The sequence below is a fragment of the Hetaerina americana genome, unplaced genomic scaffold, assembly GCF_022747635.1.
Source record: "Hetaerina americana unplaced genomic scaffold, ioHetAmer1.1.p SCAF_4, whole genome shotgun sequence".
NCBI lineage: Eukaryota > Metazoa > Arthropoda > Insecta > Odonata > Calopterygidae > Hetaerina > Hetaerina americana.
In genome coordinates, this window is record NW_027286985.1 from 23147581 (window position 1) to 23166842 (window position 19262).

At 36.6% G+C, this 19262-nt stretch overlaps 1 protein-coding gene across 1 annotated transcript in view; it reads left to right on the top strand.

Moving 5' to 3' along the window:
* The window catches only part of LOC139692103 (diuretic hormone receptor-like), a 366793-nt gene that overhangs the window by 248078 nt on the left and 99453 nt on the right, over positions 1–19262 (top strand). The window contains exon 6 of the mRNA XM_071590138.1: positions 3007–3053. Within this exon, the coding sequence (XP_071446239.1) occupies positions 3007–3053 (47 nt within the window). The remainder of the gene's footprint in view (positions 1–3006; positions 3054–19262) is intronic.

Consider the following 19262-nt stretch of genomic DNA (forward strand, 5'->3'; position numbering starts at 1 on the left):
TTGCTTTGCCAAGAGGAAAAGTAAGGGTTTAATCTTCTTATCTCAGACTTCGCTCTGGATTAGGGGCAAAATAATTTGGCATGGTAGCAAAGCAAACTCACTATTCTCGCTATAAATTGGGTTGATATATGCGTTAACGTCAAACTGATGCAATTTTATCGCAGGGCAATCATTTCAAAAGTGACATTCTAGCTAAAGGAAAAAAATCGATTTTCTAATTGGAAAATTTACTTAACTTTCTCTCCGCGGCACTTTGATTGCTTTGAGAGCATTGAAAATGTTTTCTAAAACGCATAAACCTGTCTTGTAATTGAATTTATTACGAAGAGCAATGGTTAATAACCGAGTATGACCACATAAGTTGAAAGGGGATAAATGTCTAAAAGATTTACACTTTTCTATAAGCAGGAAACTCAAAATTAAATTTTAATTAATGGAAAATTAAGATATTGATAGTCCTAAAATTAGGCATTATACGATAAATAGTTAACTCAATCTAATTAAAACAGGAACTTAAATTGTTTTAAGACAAATACTGAAGTCGGAATTAAGCACTTATGCAATTAGAAGCTAAAATTTATTAGTGATGAATAATGAATTCAGAATATGTTTTTTGTTTATCAATGCAAAGGCACTGAATATAACATGTTTATTTAGATTTCATATACGTTTCACACGTATATTATACTGCAATCATGAAATATTTTAAGAAAAATGGCTCATGAATGCATATATCATATAAAATATGGCTCAAAGATGATTTAAATTTTTAAAACGCGATTAGGGTGAGGAAGACATACATGGTTGGGTTTGTGCGTATTAAAATTAACATTGGTAAGTGTTGTCATTGCATGAATTCTTTCAGCAAATATTTACTCTTCGTTATAATTTTACAGTTTTTCGGGTGCCAATTATCAACAAACGTGTATTTAATCAAACAGTAAAAATGATCGCACATTCACACATAACTACATTTTTTGTAAAACGTTTATCCACATTAGTCGTGTGCATAAGAATTATAAAAACGGGCGTGCACACAGTCAATAAAAATTGCAGCTTTTTGTATTATATTGTATCGTGATCAAATAAAAGAGGATGGTTCATAGAAACATGTTGACAAGCTTATTTTTATGATATGGTTTAACATGGTAAAACAATATAGCATAATAATTATATAGCATTAGGGACAATTATTGTTCCGATAACAAGTACTGTTTTCATGATTTGAAAATTTTTGTCGATGCCGCACCACTTTTATCACACAGAAGCAGACCTTATCACCTACTTTTAATGCCGCATTCCACAAAAACGTTATATAATTATGGTGTATAATATATGATGCATGCAAATAAATATAAGCATTATTAACGATATTATACCACATTAGGGTAGGTTTTGAAAGAAAATTCATATTAATGCTCATTACTTTAAGTGGTTACAGAAATCATTTTCATATATAACATTACACGACTTCCTTGAGCGAATCCTCAATCTTTCTACCTCCATTCATCATGCTTCAATTCCTATTTATTTCCACCCGATTCTGCTCTTGTCTTAAATTCTTTCTCATAGTTTCTTATTATTTTTAAGGTCCTTGTAATCCAAATTTCATTCAATCTTCGAATTTCTCCAATCAGATCTCTTATCCTTTCTCATTTTTACTCTTTTTTTCGTTATGCATTACGCTTGAAGAAAGATGAATCTTTTGAGCCAAATATGGTAAATTTTACTGCAAACCTAGACGAGATTCGATTACATTTCTAATGCCTTTTAACTAATTAAAATAAAATTAAACATTACTTAATCATGCTGCCTGAATACTTCAGTCAAAGTAGCACCCATATGTGCAACAAGATGAATTTACATGGGTATAATATATGTTTCATCAATTCCATATTCGGCCTTATCATTAGATAGATTTTTCTGCTTCAATCTTAGACATTTAAAAGGCTATATTTTGAGGGTATTCCCTAAATCTTGAAATAAAAAATAGCGAATAGCGAAAACGATTTTATGTTCTAGTAAGATAACAGTACTGCATGATGCAAACTGGCTCGTAGATACAAATAATAATATAACTGACATTTTTTTAAATAAGATGAATTTAAAATAATTTTTAATAAATTTAGAGACAATATGCCATAAGGGATTTCCTTAAAATCTCCGCACCAATGCATTATCTGAATCAGATCGCCTAGTTTTTTCAAGTGTTCAACCAGCGAATCCCAAAATAACCTTAAAGTTATAAGTATAATAAGACTCCCATGTTTATAACGGCCCAGTTACTCTAGTTAATTGAACATTGCGGAGTTTATAGAATGAATGCTTCTTATTTTAACAAAAAATTAAAATACTGGATATTTATCGGATTTTTTCAAAAACATTAGGAACTCGATGACGCACAGAGAGCCGAAAGATAAATGAGTTTTCAAAAATTGCTACTGTACAAAAAAACATCTTATTCTCTTGTCGTAACTCTCTCTCAATCTCGGCATTTATCATTCCTTTTGTGCGGGGTGTAAACTTAAGTGCATTATATCGCATTCCTTATAAAACTCCCTTCATCAACAACATCTCATTAAACATTGGCTACGCTCACAAGAAACAGCGGAAGGCCGAAATAAAATTTTCTCCTTAAAAGGAGACTTTTTTTCTTCGACAAAAAAATCTCCCTTCTCGTCATGAGGGAAATTCCGGTAATGATCCATCCGGGCGTCTCCAAACGCTCTTAAAAAAGGAGGCAAGTCCGGAAAACATTGGAAGTATATTGACCCTTCTCATGCATCAATCGCATTCATAAATACGCATAGGAGTGTATACGTAAAATAAGAAAATTCCAATCCAATCGTCTGCCTGGTTCAATTAGCTCGCACTTTTTTCATTTTCTCTGCCACCTCTGTGATATTTGCCCTAAAATGTAGCGGCCTATCCATCTGGCAGCCCCTGAAATGCAAAATTATACCAAAAACTAAAAATAATCCTTCGATTTTCTCTTCCACTTTTCAGGCGTACCTATGGTCGTGGTGGCGATTTGGGTGATGGCCAAGTCTTTCGCTCCTGTTGCTGATTCCCAGGTGAGTAAACAAATGTCAAGGAGGAGAAATGAGGTGCACTTCTGCACTTCCTACCCGAGCTGGTTTACCTCCAGCATCAAGTAACCCCCTTCCAAATGGAGAGTGTCCTTTCTTTTCTGTGAGAAAACCGTTGAGAGGGAGGCGGAAGGGTGGTCCCTCCCTCCTTTGCCTTTCGCGTAGTGCAACCACGATTTTTAATCTGCGAAGACAATAATGACCATAATTCGGTTATCTCCGCTTCTCCAAAACTTGGGAAGCAAAGAGTCGGCTGAAGGTGGATTAGTAACTGGGCTAGAGGAGATAAAGCAGGCTGGTTTTATGAGAGAAGACTTTCCTTAAGTAAGTAATGCCGCTCATATAATGTGGACAATGAGTCTGGCGACGTCATTACGAATATTTTTCCGACGCAAATGCCTCTGAGACACAATCACCATTTTAATTCAAGTACGCCGATAGAAGGAAGAGCCAAAACTCATTTCGTTCACGAGCAAACGATAATACAATTTTGATAAAGGATGCTTCATATTTTGAAACTCTTACCTCAAAAATCCTCTCAAGTGCCTATACAGCCAGTTATAATTTCATTATTTCATTTAACGATTCCAGAGAAAGATATCTATTATTTCTTCTGGCTGTGTATTTCTCACATTTCTGAATACATTTCTCCGATTGAAAAGTTGAAGTTCCTCATTTGGAAAAAGAATCAATTCAAAAAGTTCACACCTTCGCGCTCAACCTGCCTTTTATGCAATTCAAAGTATCAAAGTTACTTTGATCGTAAACTACACTAAACATTAACACATAGAAGGTCACTGCTGAGAAATAATTCCAAACCTAATAATTAGATACCAAAAACATAATGGATAGCAACAAAATATTAGTATAAATCTTTAAAAAACACAATGAATTGATTGCTAGTTCCACATTAAGAAAATCTCTAGTAAAAAATAAATATCTTTAAAAGAATTGCACGTTAATTTATTTAGATAACGTTCTGTAATCAAGGGCAAGAGGCAATCCTAAAATTTAATTATACCTACAATTGCTGTCCAAAAATCATTGCAAGGTAAAATTACAGTCACGACTTTATTGAACATATTCGTTCACGGCGACTGGTATATGTGTTTCCTGCGGCTATTGCCTGACTCTTTGGTTCTCAAATTGATTACCCATCATAAAAAACGAAAATTAGTGAGTGGATGAAATCAAATTAAATTGGCCACAGTTAAGGTTGACGGTAGAGAAAGTAACTTTACAATTACACATAAAGATTTATTGCTTCACACAACCATGGTTTTGGTGCTGCGCATCATTATCAGGTCAGTTGTGTGAAATAATAAATCTTTATGTGAAATCGCAAAGTTTTCTTCTTTACCCTCATCATGAAGAAATTCCAAAAATTGAAATAGTTTCCTAAATATATTTAATCAAAATGCACATTGTCACGAATCATTAGAGATATGAAATGTGTCACGCAAACTTTCCTCTCTCTCCCTGTTTAGAGAAAACAATGAAATAGAGAGAATTTTATCTTATTACGAGAAATGGAATGAGACACGCTCGACGCCTTGGAATAACTTGTAATTTTGAATAAAAGATTTAGACGTCTCTGATATTTCATCTTTCAATGACTACTCACTTCACGCTAAAATGCGGAAATGAATTTCATGACGTGAACGTGCTGAGGTCAGCACATTTATTTTTGCCACAGGACAGGTTAAGAGGATAAATTTAGTATCGTACTCAACGCGAGTTTTGTTAACTTGAGACACGTAAGGCAAAAAGTAAAGTGGAAAGGACTGAACCAAATCTTATTTTTTAACACTCCAATAATTAGTTAACTAAGTTAGAGAAAGTGTTTGTAATTTCTTAAATGATTGTTGATATTAAGACGTTTCCTGCCAACTTTTACCACAAACAATCCGATGGAAAATTAAAATCGATCAAAGGAACAACTGGCTAGAACTCAAGCCAAGAATATTCACGCAAAACAGCCATGAGACATTGACCTAGCCGGTAAGGCATTTAGCATAAGGCAGCGGCCAAGAATACTAGCTAGGGTGACTGAGGCTGTAATAGGCGATAAATTACGTACAACTGCCTGGCATGTCCATACATAATGTACGAAGCAATTATTTTTTGCAGAACGAAATAAGCAGAACATGCTTTAGAAAATCAAAAATGTCTCTAAAAATACGAGCATATTTAAGCTAATAATTCCTATTCAAGATAACATGAAATAAAAGGGAAATAAAATGGAACAAAATGATGTCAAATAATGGATTTGTCACAATAATAATAAATAATCTAATGACGACTGTGCACTGCACACCTAATTGCCGCCGCCATAAATGGCTACGTAGTCAGCACTCATGCTCAGTGATGGATGCAAAAAAATCCACTTTGTCAACTTGCGTTTGTAAAAGATAGCAGATCGAATTGATTGCATAGAGGATGGGTTATGGGATACTTTCTTGATTTCTCTGTGTTTTGTAAATAAATTTCAGATACTTAAAAAACAAACCTATTCACTCTTAATGATTTTCATTAACAAATACACATATAATTGATCGCGTGGCTTTTTAATTGAAAACTGTCCACTATCGATAATCGCATGTCCGATTCAAGCATTCTCATAAAAAGATATATGGATATGAATGGATGCAATACCGGAGGGAAAAATTCATTATGATAACCTTTCAAAAGAAACAAAAAAATCTATATTGCTGGTATGAGTGCCATCTACACTCAAATGATTAAAAAGGTTTTAACTTCGCAAAGTAATTGAGATGGAAATGTTTCTGTGAACCTTAACATCCTTGTTTCCTCGTTTTCATCGGCAAGAAAAATCCACTGCAAACCCATCGCCCCAGACGTTTTCACATTAAGTGCTCGAATCTACTATATATACCAAAGAAGTTCCTTTGTATCTACTCGATGTGAAATGTCGAGTTCCACCGACTGGGGGAAAGAGGAAAAAAACGTTCCTCAGTCTCCATTCTACCGTAAGTAAAGAGAAGGGTGCTTATCGTCCTTCCTTTCGCTCCCATCTCATATTCCTCGAATCTCTTACTCATCTGTCGAAAGAAAAACTTCCTAAGCTCCTCGCTGAAGAAGGAATCGAGGTCTTGGCACTATCGAGGAGAAGATTGCTAATTTCACACGATCTCAAGACGCAGAATATCAATGTGTTAATGTCTAATTACGATACACTCGTTGTTCTCAAAGTGGAATAATTATTTTTGGGGACTGAAGTAAGATATTCTCCTACTTTCTATTGAAATGAACCTACGGATCATTTTTGAAATATGCGGATGCAAAATTTTTAAAGCATAACAATTATGGCTACAAATTTGGAACTTTTGATTCTCAATGGCGGATAAAGTCTTAACTCATTGCTTATAAGGAATTTTTACGTCTATTAATAATGAACGACAGCTGAAATTTTTAAGTTAACAACACTCCGATCTCAATCGGAGTGTCGATCAATGGGCCCACTGATACTCTCTCTCAATGGAACAACCCAATAGTTACTAAAGGAAAGTTTAATCTGTAATTAATAGTTCTTTAATAGTTATTTAGGTAATAGTTAATTAGGTAATAATTAATTACTAGTTCAGTAATTAATAGTTAACACTTCACGGTAAATGGCAATCATTTCGATTATATTAGCAAAAATAACACACAGTAGTAAGACCATGATTTCTACATTCTGTCTACGGACCGACAGCATGTTCTTTTTGAACTGAAGTCATTTGCTCTCTCTCTCTCTAAAAGTCTAACTTAAAGATCTTTTCCAAAATACACTTTCAAAGAGTAAAAGGTTGGATAAAGAAGTGTAAATATATCTAATACCATTTAAAAATATATCACATTAAATTACTATTTACTTAGAACTTACATGAGAACATTGTTTTCCTGTGAAAACATTGATATATTAAAAAAGCTTGGACAATAATCGTCGAAGCCGTACGTAATATTACAGTGCCCTTCCATTTAATACACGTAGTTCCGCGGAAAAAGCTAAACACGAAACGACAATTAAGTTATAAATAAACGAAAATCAATTTATTATTAGAAGTAGTAATCAACTGGCTTATGAAAGGTTTTCTATTGAACGAGTTGCTATACATTAAATTCTGTGCTCCCAAGCCAAAATTAACATGACACAAAATATTTTCAACCCCATATTAAATCTTTTAAAACCTCATTATTTGGCTCTACGTACTTTCTAACTAAAATCTACTACTAAAATCATTTTTGGTACCAATTATTCAATTTGAAATTGAATTTTAACAAGTATGAAAATATGTTTTGTAATCTTTATCGACGATCTTAACAGACGATTTACATTCAATTAGGTAATGATTTGTGTTCTTGCACAAGCAATTTCACAATCGTTTTTTTGCATGTATTCACAACAGATAAATACTTAAAACTAAGCTCGAGGATAACCCTTATATCATTCTATACAATTATTTTTGTACTTTTAATTTTCTCCATAAGTCGTTAAAGAAACGCATTTCTTTCATGGAATAACACGACTTAGGGATTACATCTGCATCAACACATACATCTATACTGAAGCCAAATGAACAAATTTTGAATATTTTGCAACTTTTTTCCGTCTGAATAAATTTGATTGGTTTTATGAAGCACAATAGCTCAATAAACCCTTAACCCAAGGAGCAATATATTCTTCATTCAATATAATGAACTTAACTATAGAAGATGAATTGATAGGACATTGGTCAACGTCTACCCACCGAAACTGAACGTTGAAAAATAGTTGGACAATTTTCAACTTTTGACAGTTACGCAGCCAAAAAGACACATTTACCAAGACCGAAAGCGTATTTACTAAAACGCACAAATTTCCGTCAATTACCATTTTATGTTTCTCATAAAAATGCGAAACGCTGTACTTATTCTCGTGGGATCTGAGGCATAATGCGAATAAAGTGTATAATATACTAATATTTGGCATTGTTATGGAACCACTATGGCTTCAATTAATAGTTAGTGTGCAGAGGAACAGGAAAAAACTTTTAACAAGCCTGATTAAGAAAATATGTCATATCGAATCTTATCGTTTAAATTATATGCTTATCTTTAGTCTTAAAAATTAAAACTGTATGGAGCAGTAATTCGCCGGAAATATCAGATTTTTTCTGTTGTAAACTTGATTGAGGAGATATTATCATCTCCAGCCCGTAGTTTGTTTGAGCCTTGGACATATATCATAAGTTGAAGTAAACCTAAATACTCTCGTTTAGCTACGTTAAAAGCAGTCAAATTTTATGCGAAAGAGGACTGACTTACACAGGTGTACATTTTATGACCACTCAGAAGTCTCTCTAATGACGGGTACTTCGTAACTTGCTCCAATATTCCATGGTCTATTTCCATGGTAATTATTCAAAATCATTAAGGCTGGAATGAGGATAAAGCCTGAAGCCTGTGAAGCAGGATAAAAAGCTGATTTTTAATATTTCACCAAGTACACGGATTACTATATGAGAATGCTTTACTGTATTTTAACTTCAAATTGATATTTTAACATCACGGTGACAATGCGCGTTAAATAATCAAAGCCTTTATGGATAGTTTTCATCTGCTTTCGATTTTTTAAGTAAAAGTTTAAAGGCTATTGAAAACTCATTTTAACAACTGCGATAAGAGTCGTCAGGCAAGAGAATGAAACACCAACAATGGTTATTACTTCAAGAATAGTGGATTGAAGTTGTGAACTGTGAACTTTCATTTTTTACAAAATTTTAGCACTTCATAGTGAAAAATTATTTCGGTGACTCCAGGTAGGTTTTAATATGACTTAAATTTAAATTTAGCGTTTTTTGTGAAAGAAAAGTGCATATAAAGAGTGAGCCTACTTAAAACTGGGATAAAACGTCTTATTTGCTATATCTGCAAACCGCACTTCCCTTTGAATGGAGAAGAAGAAAAAAACTAAAAATCAGTTTGCACAATGATATTAATAATTATAAAATAAATAAAATAATAAGGGTATTAAAATTAAAAAGCTTTAGTGCATTAAACTTTCTTCGTAACTAGCAATTATACGACCGTCCAATCGATATATTATTGACATTATTTTTATCTCGGGAGACATGATTTCTCCTTTAGATGAACATTCTTGAAAATTATAAATGTTGCCCCTTTTGCCCAAGGCATGGAATATCTTAACGGAGATTTGAGAAATAATTTCGCCCAACCGCTGAAAGAAGCCTCCGTATCCTCCTGCCGGTGGATGATGTCCGCGCCATATCCGCCGAAAAATTGCCTGAAATCCTCCGCCTCCGTCCCTGTTGATCCACCCCACGCTCATTCTCTCCCTCTCACTCGTCTCCTGTAGCGTCTCAAACACTCCAAACTTCCAAGCCACCGCTCAGTAGAAAGCTCTGGGGCTTCAGTCCCTTCCTTGTATACCCGGAACTTCATTCAGTCCCTTTTCTCTCTCTTTCTGTCACTTCTACCTCTCCTTTCTCTTCCCCTTGATTGCCGTCATCCTATATCCATCCCTGTCCTCCTACTCCCTCGGTCCCAGCCCCTTCTCCTCCATCCTCACGATATCTCTCTCTTCCGAGCACTACACCACCTCCTTCCAGCGAGCCCATCCTCCTCTTTACACTTGCCAACTTAAAGGGAAGCCCCTCGAACGGAACACAATGGCTCGGTAACTTAAGCGTCGGAGAAACCAAAGGTTCGCGCACAAATTACAAGAGATCGCAAAAGGGACAGCTCCTCACTTAAGTCACTCCATGATGAGAGAGGAGAGAGAGCGGGGAAGGGCGAGTAATAAAGAAAGAGATCTGTGGCTACGAGGCCACTACCTTTTAAATGCGATGCTGATATTCTTTTGGTTCCATGCGGGTGCATACGCTAGTAAAGAATTAAGTTTCCTCGACTCTTAACTATACAGCTGGAAGAGTTAACTACCTTCGGTCGTACCATTTCTGCCAGAACTTCCCAAGGATTCCTTGAGTCGCAAGTTGAGACCTCGAAGATCACTAAAGTTCGGGAGAGATTTTCGGGCGAAATGACATTTAGCCTTAACATACTTCAATGACATATTTATGAAAGCGAATTTAACAAAGATTTAGTTTTCAGATTATTTCAGCCATTCAAGAGATTATGTTGCACACACGATGAAAATATAAGATAGTTATTCAAGATGATAAACAAGATATTGATTTCATTCGATCCACTGCAGTTATAACAGAGTATTTTATATTCAATTAATACGCAAATAAACCAAATTGCCTCACACGATTTTATGTTGCAGAATGAGACATAAATGCGCACTGTAAATAATTGGTTTAATATGCCTGCAATGCATAACTGAAGCCGAAAGAGGCTCGGCATCTCAACAGTGTTCTCAATTTAATTTCATAGTCTTTAACAGAAGTTTCTTTGCATATAATTTTCGACAAAATTCACATGCCAGCAATTTGCTTACGTGTGTTAAACTATTATCTCATCTCGGTTACTTAATCAACAATTTTCCCACTTCTATTGCAAATTATACTTCTTTCATGAATTTTTCACTAATTGTCATAGGAGATATATCTAAAAACCGAAATCTTATAACGAGTAACCATGGAGTGTAAAAGATCATGATTCAAACTCGCAAAGTTCACAGGCAGCAGAGGCTTAGAAAATGAAAAACTTCTTAGTTACTTTGTCACTCCTTATTCTGGAATACTTTTCCCACTTGCTTTTAAGGGCTTTATTTGGGTTTTTAATATTCCAGGAAGGCCATGGCGCTCGACCAACTACTTAAACAAGGGCTATCACCTAATAATATTTACTAAAGCTCCATGTAGGGTTCCTACCGCGGGAGGGACATGCATTATTCCAACGTGAATCACCTTATCTCGCGATAGGTCTTTAATTTTTCTTCACTAAAAAACTGAAACAAACACGTACCTAACCACAGCATAACACTTTTTTTCATTCTCCCAAAGATCAACACCACTCCTGATGGGTAAACAGTCACCACGACCAGGAGGAAATTGTAACTTTCAAAACGATCGTATTACGATTCGAGGTCGCTCCTATTTGTTCACGAAAAAAATATCCTCAGTCTCCCCTCCTCTCTCAATTACCGTCATTCCATGCCACTCACGCTCACACACCGAAGCGCCGGCCATATTATTCGGACCCTTTCCATTTGGAGCTAGGATAGAAATCCACTCCGGCGGGAGCGAATTTCCGACGGCGCGCTGCCACTCTGCCACCACAGTTCCCCGCACATCTGGGTGCGATCGCGTGGAATCACGCTGGGGAGCCCGGAACGTCCTTCCACGTGAAGGACAGCGTTGCGTGAAGCGGAAGGCAATGGGCGAGTGTCAGGATCTTCACGCGGATAAGACTAAAGGCCGCACCGTATCCACTTCCATGATTTAGGAATGCTTTTTTGTAAATCGTCAAAAATGTAACAGATAGGAGACGACGCAGTGATAACATCCCAGTGCATCCACGGTTCATCCTCTCTGCCGGATTTTAAAGGTATCCTGTTGCATTAAAAATGTGTAGTGTGTGGTAATATAAGGTTGTAAACAGCTACTATAAATATTTTTCCCACAAATTTATTAACAAACACCGGTAATCTAATAAAGACTCTCTGACAATGCACATCATGAAGAAGATTTCTGATCAATCAGAACTTTTTAAGCAGCTTAATAAACGCTCAAGTAATAGGTCTAATTTCCTCAAAATATTATATATTTCAAAGCATTAATAATTGCATATTTTTTCAAATAGTAACACTGAGTTTTATTGGAAGAAATCTCGGTAGTTATTTATCTACCCTGAAAGGCAAAGGGGCAAAGGTTATTAAAGCTGTGTAAAGGAACTTGGGCATTAAGGGTTAACTTGCCACGCACAATCACCACCACATTCAGTAACGTAGACTGGATATGTTTGCGTGTATACATGTGTTTGCACAAAAATTGTATAACAAGTATAAGTAAAAGTTTCAGGAAAATAGATTTAAATCAGATAATGCTACAATTCCCCGAAATTCTTCAAATTACATCCATTGAGCTTCGAAAAACCTTTTCCAGCGGCTTTTCCCCGACCCGAAGGCTCCCTGGTAGGCAGATTCCTGAAGTTTCTTAAGGATATGCGTGCAAGCTTCTTTAATGGCACTTAGGGTCTCATGGTGGTATTCTTTGGGGGAGGATTTCACTTTAGGGAATAGGAAATAGTCTACTGGTACTAATTCGGGACTGTAAGTTGGTTGAAGAATCGTCGCAATGCCTTTACAGAAGTCTTTGCAAACAGATACTCGACTTTGCTCGTGGTTATCTAGCAAGACCCGTGGGACAAGTTTAGCGCAGATCTTTAACATAGCCATATTTTCAGTGATAATGGTGTGCACTTTCATCTAATCAATTCGATTATGATCTGCGATCATGTACTCTCTTAACCGACGGTCTGAATTCAGCACAGATATACATACGTACATATTTTCCATGGTATGTGTCAAGAGTTATAAGTCCCAAGTGCCCATTGGATAAAGTAAACTTTATTATTTTGATGGACTATATCAAATGCGCCATAATTTGTCTCCACCTCGGGGTCAATATTCGCATCTTATTCCCTCTCTTTCCAAACATTTTCTCTGCCTTCTAACTCCCTTTGTAAAGTAAAATCAACTGTTTGTCATAGGTTTGCCCCTAAAAACTAAATGCCTCCATAAATTATTGTTTAAAATTATAATTCATTATTTCATTGCTGGAGCATCACTTACTGGTACTGCACCGATGAGAGGCAGCGTTAGATTTAATCTTGTTAAAGATCACATATCGCGAACGTTTGCATCAACTTCACACCCTAACGAATACTACCAACTTACTATCGATAGAAATACAAACTACTTCTGCAAAACATATTCACGCATTTCCCTCCCCACTAATATTCCTTATGCTACTCTCTTTTCATTTTCATGTATTCATTCGTTTGACCCAGTTCGTTCTGCTCATAATGATTATTGTTCTCCAAGCTCATCCTTGCTTACAACCTTTTATTTTAACATTTCACATCATTTTCCCTTTTAATATGTTCGTCTACTTCTTCGGCGTACTTCGAATTGTACACTAAACCTCATTCTATTTCCCTAAAAAGTCCACGACTTCTTTATTTGTCATTGGTTACCCATTTCAATTCCCTCGTTAAGTTCTACACAAACATCGAAAACCCTCCGATACACGCACATCCTCTCTCTTTAAACTTAAAAAGACTGATGAGCACTAAAAAGCTAAGCTTCTCGAAAAAGTCAGTGCTACATTATCTCTTTGCATCTTTATTCACAATACCTGCTTACAAATTATCTCCTCAATCTGAATGCATCCCAATCTGAGGTAAATCTCTTTTTAATCTTCTCACCGTTATTTTAAAATACGACAAAAATACTGCCAAATTACATGCATTTCTCTAACATCTCCAATTCATGGTCTTTTTTGGTGTTGAACAAAGCCTATCCGCTTCTTGAGAATTTTCTTCATCTTGTGTCGTTCTAACTGAATCTCTAATTTGATGCGCAATAATTGCATTCTAGGTGAAAGATTACCTTATTAGTGATCATCGACAGAACTGGCTTTTTTAATTCCCTCTCCAACAAGATATTCATCTAGTCTTTGGTTTATGAATTCGATAGGACTAGAATACCACTTTAGAGAATCTTCCCCAAGTTCGGATACCCACCATTATGTAGCTCGATTTTGTATTCCCTATACCTATGCAGTCTACATCTAGATAATACCCCGCAAGCCGCCGCTAGGACGTGTGGCGGGGGTGTTAGGTAACCACCCGTAAAAGAGACAAAACCACACGCAAAATCAACACATTCATTATTTTAATAAACATTTAATGACTTTGTCCACACAGTCAAATGAAATCACAAATTCAATAAGCAGGCAAAGGTATTCTTATCGTCATATCACTTTCCATTGTTGTTTTATTGATAATTTTGGAATTAGATGATTATTTCCAATTCTTAAACTGACATTAGTTCAACTATGTACTATTTTTACCTATCGCTACCTTCGTTAAACGTAATTATCCACTTTCCATATGCATTTAAAAGTTAAAATTTATAGCCCTCATATTGAGTTGCCTCATGCGTTTTCGGCATGAGCTTTAACACCGATCTAAAATATCCTTCTATTTCCCATTCCCTCATCAATGCTATCGATAAACTCAAAAATACTTCCCTCCAGTTGTTCTTTACATGTCGAGTAAGTAATTTTGACAGGTTATTGCCTATTTTAATTCTCTTCAAAATCAGCATAACCTTCAGCACCCCATTCGTCGTGTTATTATTCCTGGGCCCATTCTATAGGAATAAACACCGAACTCTCTGTCTTAATATGTAAATATTTTTCCCATTCAACACTCCTCGAAAAATCTTAAATGGGTAGTAACATGTTTACCTTTACATCTACTTTTATATCACATTTAATGATGTGTCGCTTTCCCTGTATCTGAGAAGACTTTATATAATCATGTTTCTATTGCCATTTGTTTCCTTAATTGATTTATCGCTTTAGTTTGACATTTGATTCTGAAGACATTCGTATCAATGGCTTCCAATTCTAGTTTTTTCATTTCCACTTTTCTCCGTCTATTTACTATACTCAGATATTTAATGCATGGTTTAATTTAATTATTTACACGTTTGCCTTTACCGAAGTTTCCTCTGTGACTCTGAATAACCTGTGCATGTTGTGTTATCTTTATCTAACTTCCTATCCCCTTTCCACTTGACTTTTTTCAAATCTTCTGCGAGTTCATTTCTGCATTTTCATTCTCCTTTGAGATCTAACGCTTTAATTTACGATTCATCACAGCCAAATTATTGACCCGACTCAACACATACACCAGCAACCTCTGCCAATTGACGGCACTCTTGTTGGATATCACTACTTTAGCAAGTAATAATACTAATAAATACCTATCGTTCCCACCGTTGTCCATGTAAACCGAAGTGATCCGGTTAGTGAAGTCCATGTACAGCGGTGATGGGGCTTGGGATAAATCGGACGATATCACTTATATACATATATATATATATATATATATATATATATATATATATATATATATATATATATATTATTTTTATTATTAGGTAATCTACCGGTTAAGGTAGGTTTCTGGATGGACGTAATTATTAATTAAATTATTTGTAGCCCCTAGCAAAACACAACATCCTACTCTACATCAGGTCCTTTCTTCCTCCCTTCATCCCGCCCAATATCCCTATCCTGTTCCTTCCCTTTCCACGTTTGCCTAACATTCTCCCCTCAATTACTTTCTTCAACATCCCGCTGCCGGTCAATACCCCCTTCATCCACTTTTCCTGCCTCCACAGGATTTCTCTAAACAAACCCCTCTCTTCGCCCACCATACCAAGTACTTCCTCATTTGTTTCTTCTCTGTCCATTTCACCTTCTCCATTCTTCTCCACACCCACATTTCAAAAGCCTCCAGTCTACGTCTATCCTCCTGCTTCAATGACAACGTTTCCGCGCCGTACATAGCTACGCTCCATATCAAAGTTCTTACGAGTCTTTTCTTAACATCCTTACTCAACGTCTCCGTCATCAACTCCCTCCTCCTTGTGAAAGCCCCTTTGCCTAGCGCAATTCTTCTCCTTACGTCCTTACTACTTTGGCCGTGTTGGTCCAAAACACTACCGAGATACGTAAACTGTTCTACCTGCTCTATTTTTTGCCCTCCTATTTTAATGCTAAACTTAGCCTTTTTCTTTCTAGAAAATCGCATAACCTTTGTTTTATTAATATTGATTTTCATCCCATACCTGTCGCATTGAATTTCCAATTCACTCAGCAATGCTTGCAGCCCCTTGGCTGACTGACAAACTAAAGCTTGGTCATCAGCAAACCTAACTGATTTTACGAATTCCCCTCCCACCTTCATTCCTACCTCCAGTTCTTCCCATGCCTCTTTAATCATTTCCTCTGCATACAGGTTGAACAGCAACGGTGATAATGGGCAACCCTGCCTTAAACCTCTTCCTAACACTGCCCAACCGGACTCCCCGTTCCCCACTCGTACCTGAGCAGTCTGAGACATGTACAAGTTTCGGATTAGCCTCCTTTCCCTCCAATCTATTCCTATTTTCTGCAATATACTCATTAGTTTTCCTGATTCACTCTCTCAAACGCTTTTTCGAAATCTAGGAAACAGGCAAATACCTCCTGGTTGTGTTCTATATTCCTCTCGATTAATAATCTCATTACTGCAATGGCATCACGCGTACCTCTCCCCTTCCTAAACCCAAACTTATCATCCCCTAAGTAATCATTTACCCTATTCTCTATCCTTTTGTTTATGACCCTGAGAACAACTTTAGCTGCGTGGGATACCAAACTTATCGTCCTGTAGTCCTCACATGATGTAGCCTTTACCTTTTTCGGAATAGGTAGTAAAACTGATCTCACGAAGTCTTCCGGCCAGATCCCTTCCTAATAAATACTACAGATCAGCCCATATAGCCTCTTCCTCCCACATTTTCCTAAGCCTTTTAAAAGTTCCGCGGGAATGTTATCCACACCCACGGCCTTATTTAGTTTCATCTCCCTTAATGCCTTTTCTATCTCATTGCCTAGTATGCCTAGACCGAAGCTATCTTCCTCTACGTCATGTTCCTTTTCTATGTCTAACTTTGGTCTCAGCTCTTTACTATACAGTTCTTCTATATATTCCTTCCATCTCTCTTGGATCTTTCCTGCGTCAACTATTACCTTATCCGCCTTATCTCTAACTGTTACCTTTGATCTCCCTTCCTTACTTCCCGATAAAGATTTAACTTTGCTTTACAGCGCACCGATTTCTCCCTTCCTCTGCAGACTTCCCATATCCTCGCAGTGCATCTTCCACCATCCTTCTTTTGCTTTATTTGTTGCCCGCCTCAATATATTGTTTAATTCTTTTTACTTCATTTTGCCTAATTCTGTATTGACATTCTTCCATTTTCGCCGCTCATCCATCTTTGTAATCATCTCATCCGTGATCCATGGTTTCCTAGTCCTTTTAGCGTTAACGGTTCGAATAATGTCTTTTGCGGCTTTAGACAACCCTTTCTTGATACTTTCCCATTTTTCTTCGATAGTACTTAGCTCTTTATCATCCTCCATGATTTCCTCTACCGCCTGTTTGTATTCCTTCCTTTTCAACCCATTTAATGCTTCTACATTCCATTTTCTGACTCGCCGCCCCTGCCTTATCTTTTTGAAACGGACGCTACATTTCATAACAACTAAATTGTGGTCAGAGTCCGCATCCGCTCCCGGGAAGCTGTGCGAATTAATCACACTGTTCCTAAACCTGTGCCTAACCAGGATATAATCTAGTTGGTGCCTTTCTGAGTCACCTGGCATTTTCCATGTATACCTGTGTCTTTTGTGGTGTCTAAACCAATGTTGGTGATGACTAACCCCTGTCTCCTGCAGAACTCAACTGCTTTCTCCCCGCCGTCATTCCTCGCGCCTAAACCGTAGTCCCCGACCTCGTCACCATCGCTTCCTTCGCCTACCGTCGTATTCCAATCTTCCATTACTATCAAATGTTTCCCGGCAGGAACACACGCGATTATGTCCTCTAACTGATCGTATATCCTATCGACGTCTTCTTCTTTATGGTTGCTCGGTGGCATGTATACCTGAATCATAACCAAGTTCGTCGGTTCTGCTTTTATCTCTATTAGCAATTATCTATCCGTTACCTGCTCTCTTCTTCCTACCTCTTCGTTTAATACTATGGCAACCCCTTGTTGGCTCTCGTCCCCGCCGCTGTAAATTATTCTATACTTATCACTCCAGTAATCCCCGCTATCTTTCCATCTCACGTCGCATAGACCTAAAATATCTATATTTCCCCTCTCCATCTCTCGTTTAACATTCTCCAATATCCCTGTCCTCATCATTGTCCTAACATTCCACGTCTCTACTCTTACTAATTTGGTCTTCTTCTCCTGCGTCTTCTGTCATAATAATAATTACTGCTATATCTTCCGATGAAGACGGTGCAGAATTCCGTCGAAATGATCAAGAAATAACGTGTGAGTGATCTTTTTATGTGTTTCTATATTGTTGGTTTCAAATATTGCTATTGTTTCTCTATTGGTTGGTTGCCCGGGACCTTCCGGTCGGCATCCCAGCGGTCTACCACCTGGACCACCACGACCCACCTAATATATATATATATATATATATATATATATATATATATATATATATATATATATATATATATATATATATATATATATATATATATTAGTATATATATCGAACCCGACCGGTAGGTCCCGGGTTCGACTCCCGGGAGAGGCACTCTGAGCACCTGCAGCTCCACCCAAGCTTAAGTGATTTTTCGAGTACCAGGTCTTCCTGGGAAACCATAACCGGCACAGGGAAAGGAACTGGCCCCCCTAACCTGATGTGTGAATTTCACACGCCGCATAGGTCTTAGTACTGGGCGAACTCAACCATCACCTACTAAACCGACCTTCGGATTGATGATTGTGTTAATGGTTTTTTTTATATATGTATTATGTATATTATATATATATGTATATATATATATATATGTATATATATATATATATATAAATGTACATATTACTATTATTATTAGGTAACCTACCGGTTAAGGTAGGATTTTTGATGGACACAACTACCAAATTAATATTTTGTTACTCCTAACAAAACAAAAAATCCAGCATCCTACCCTACATCAGGTCCCTCTTCATCTCTGAGTACTTCCTTCCTCCCTTCATCCCGTCCAACATCCCATGTATATATATATATATATATATATATATATATATATATATATATATATATATATATGCATGGGATGTTGGACGGAATATATATACATATATATATAAACCATAAACACAGTAATCAATCCGAAGGTCGGTTTAGTAGATGATGGTAGAGATCACCCAGTACTAAGTCCTATACGGCGTGTGAAAATTCACATGGACGATCTTACTTATATTCCGTTGAGTTTAGCAGAGCAATGTCTTGTAGTAAATTATTCTTGACAATCTTTTAAAAGAATCTTTTAAAGATACGACAGTTATTTACAGCACGAGGAAAATTGGTCGTTTTCTGACAAATAGTTTTCCTG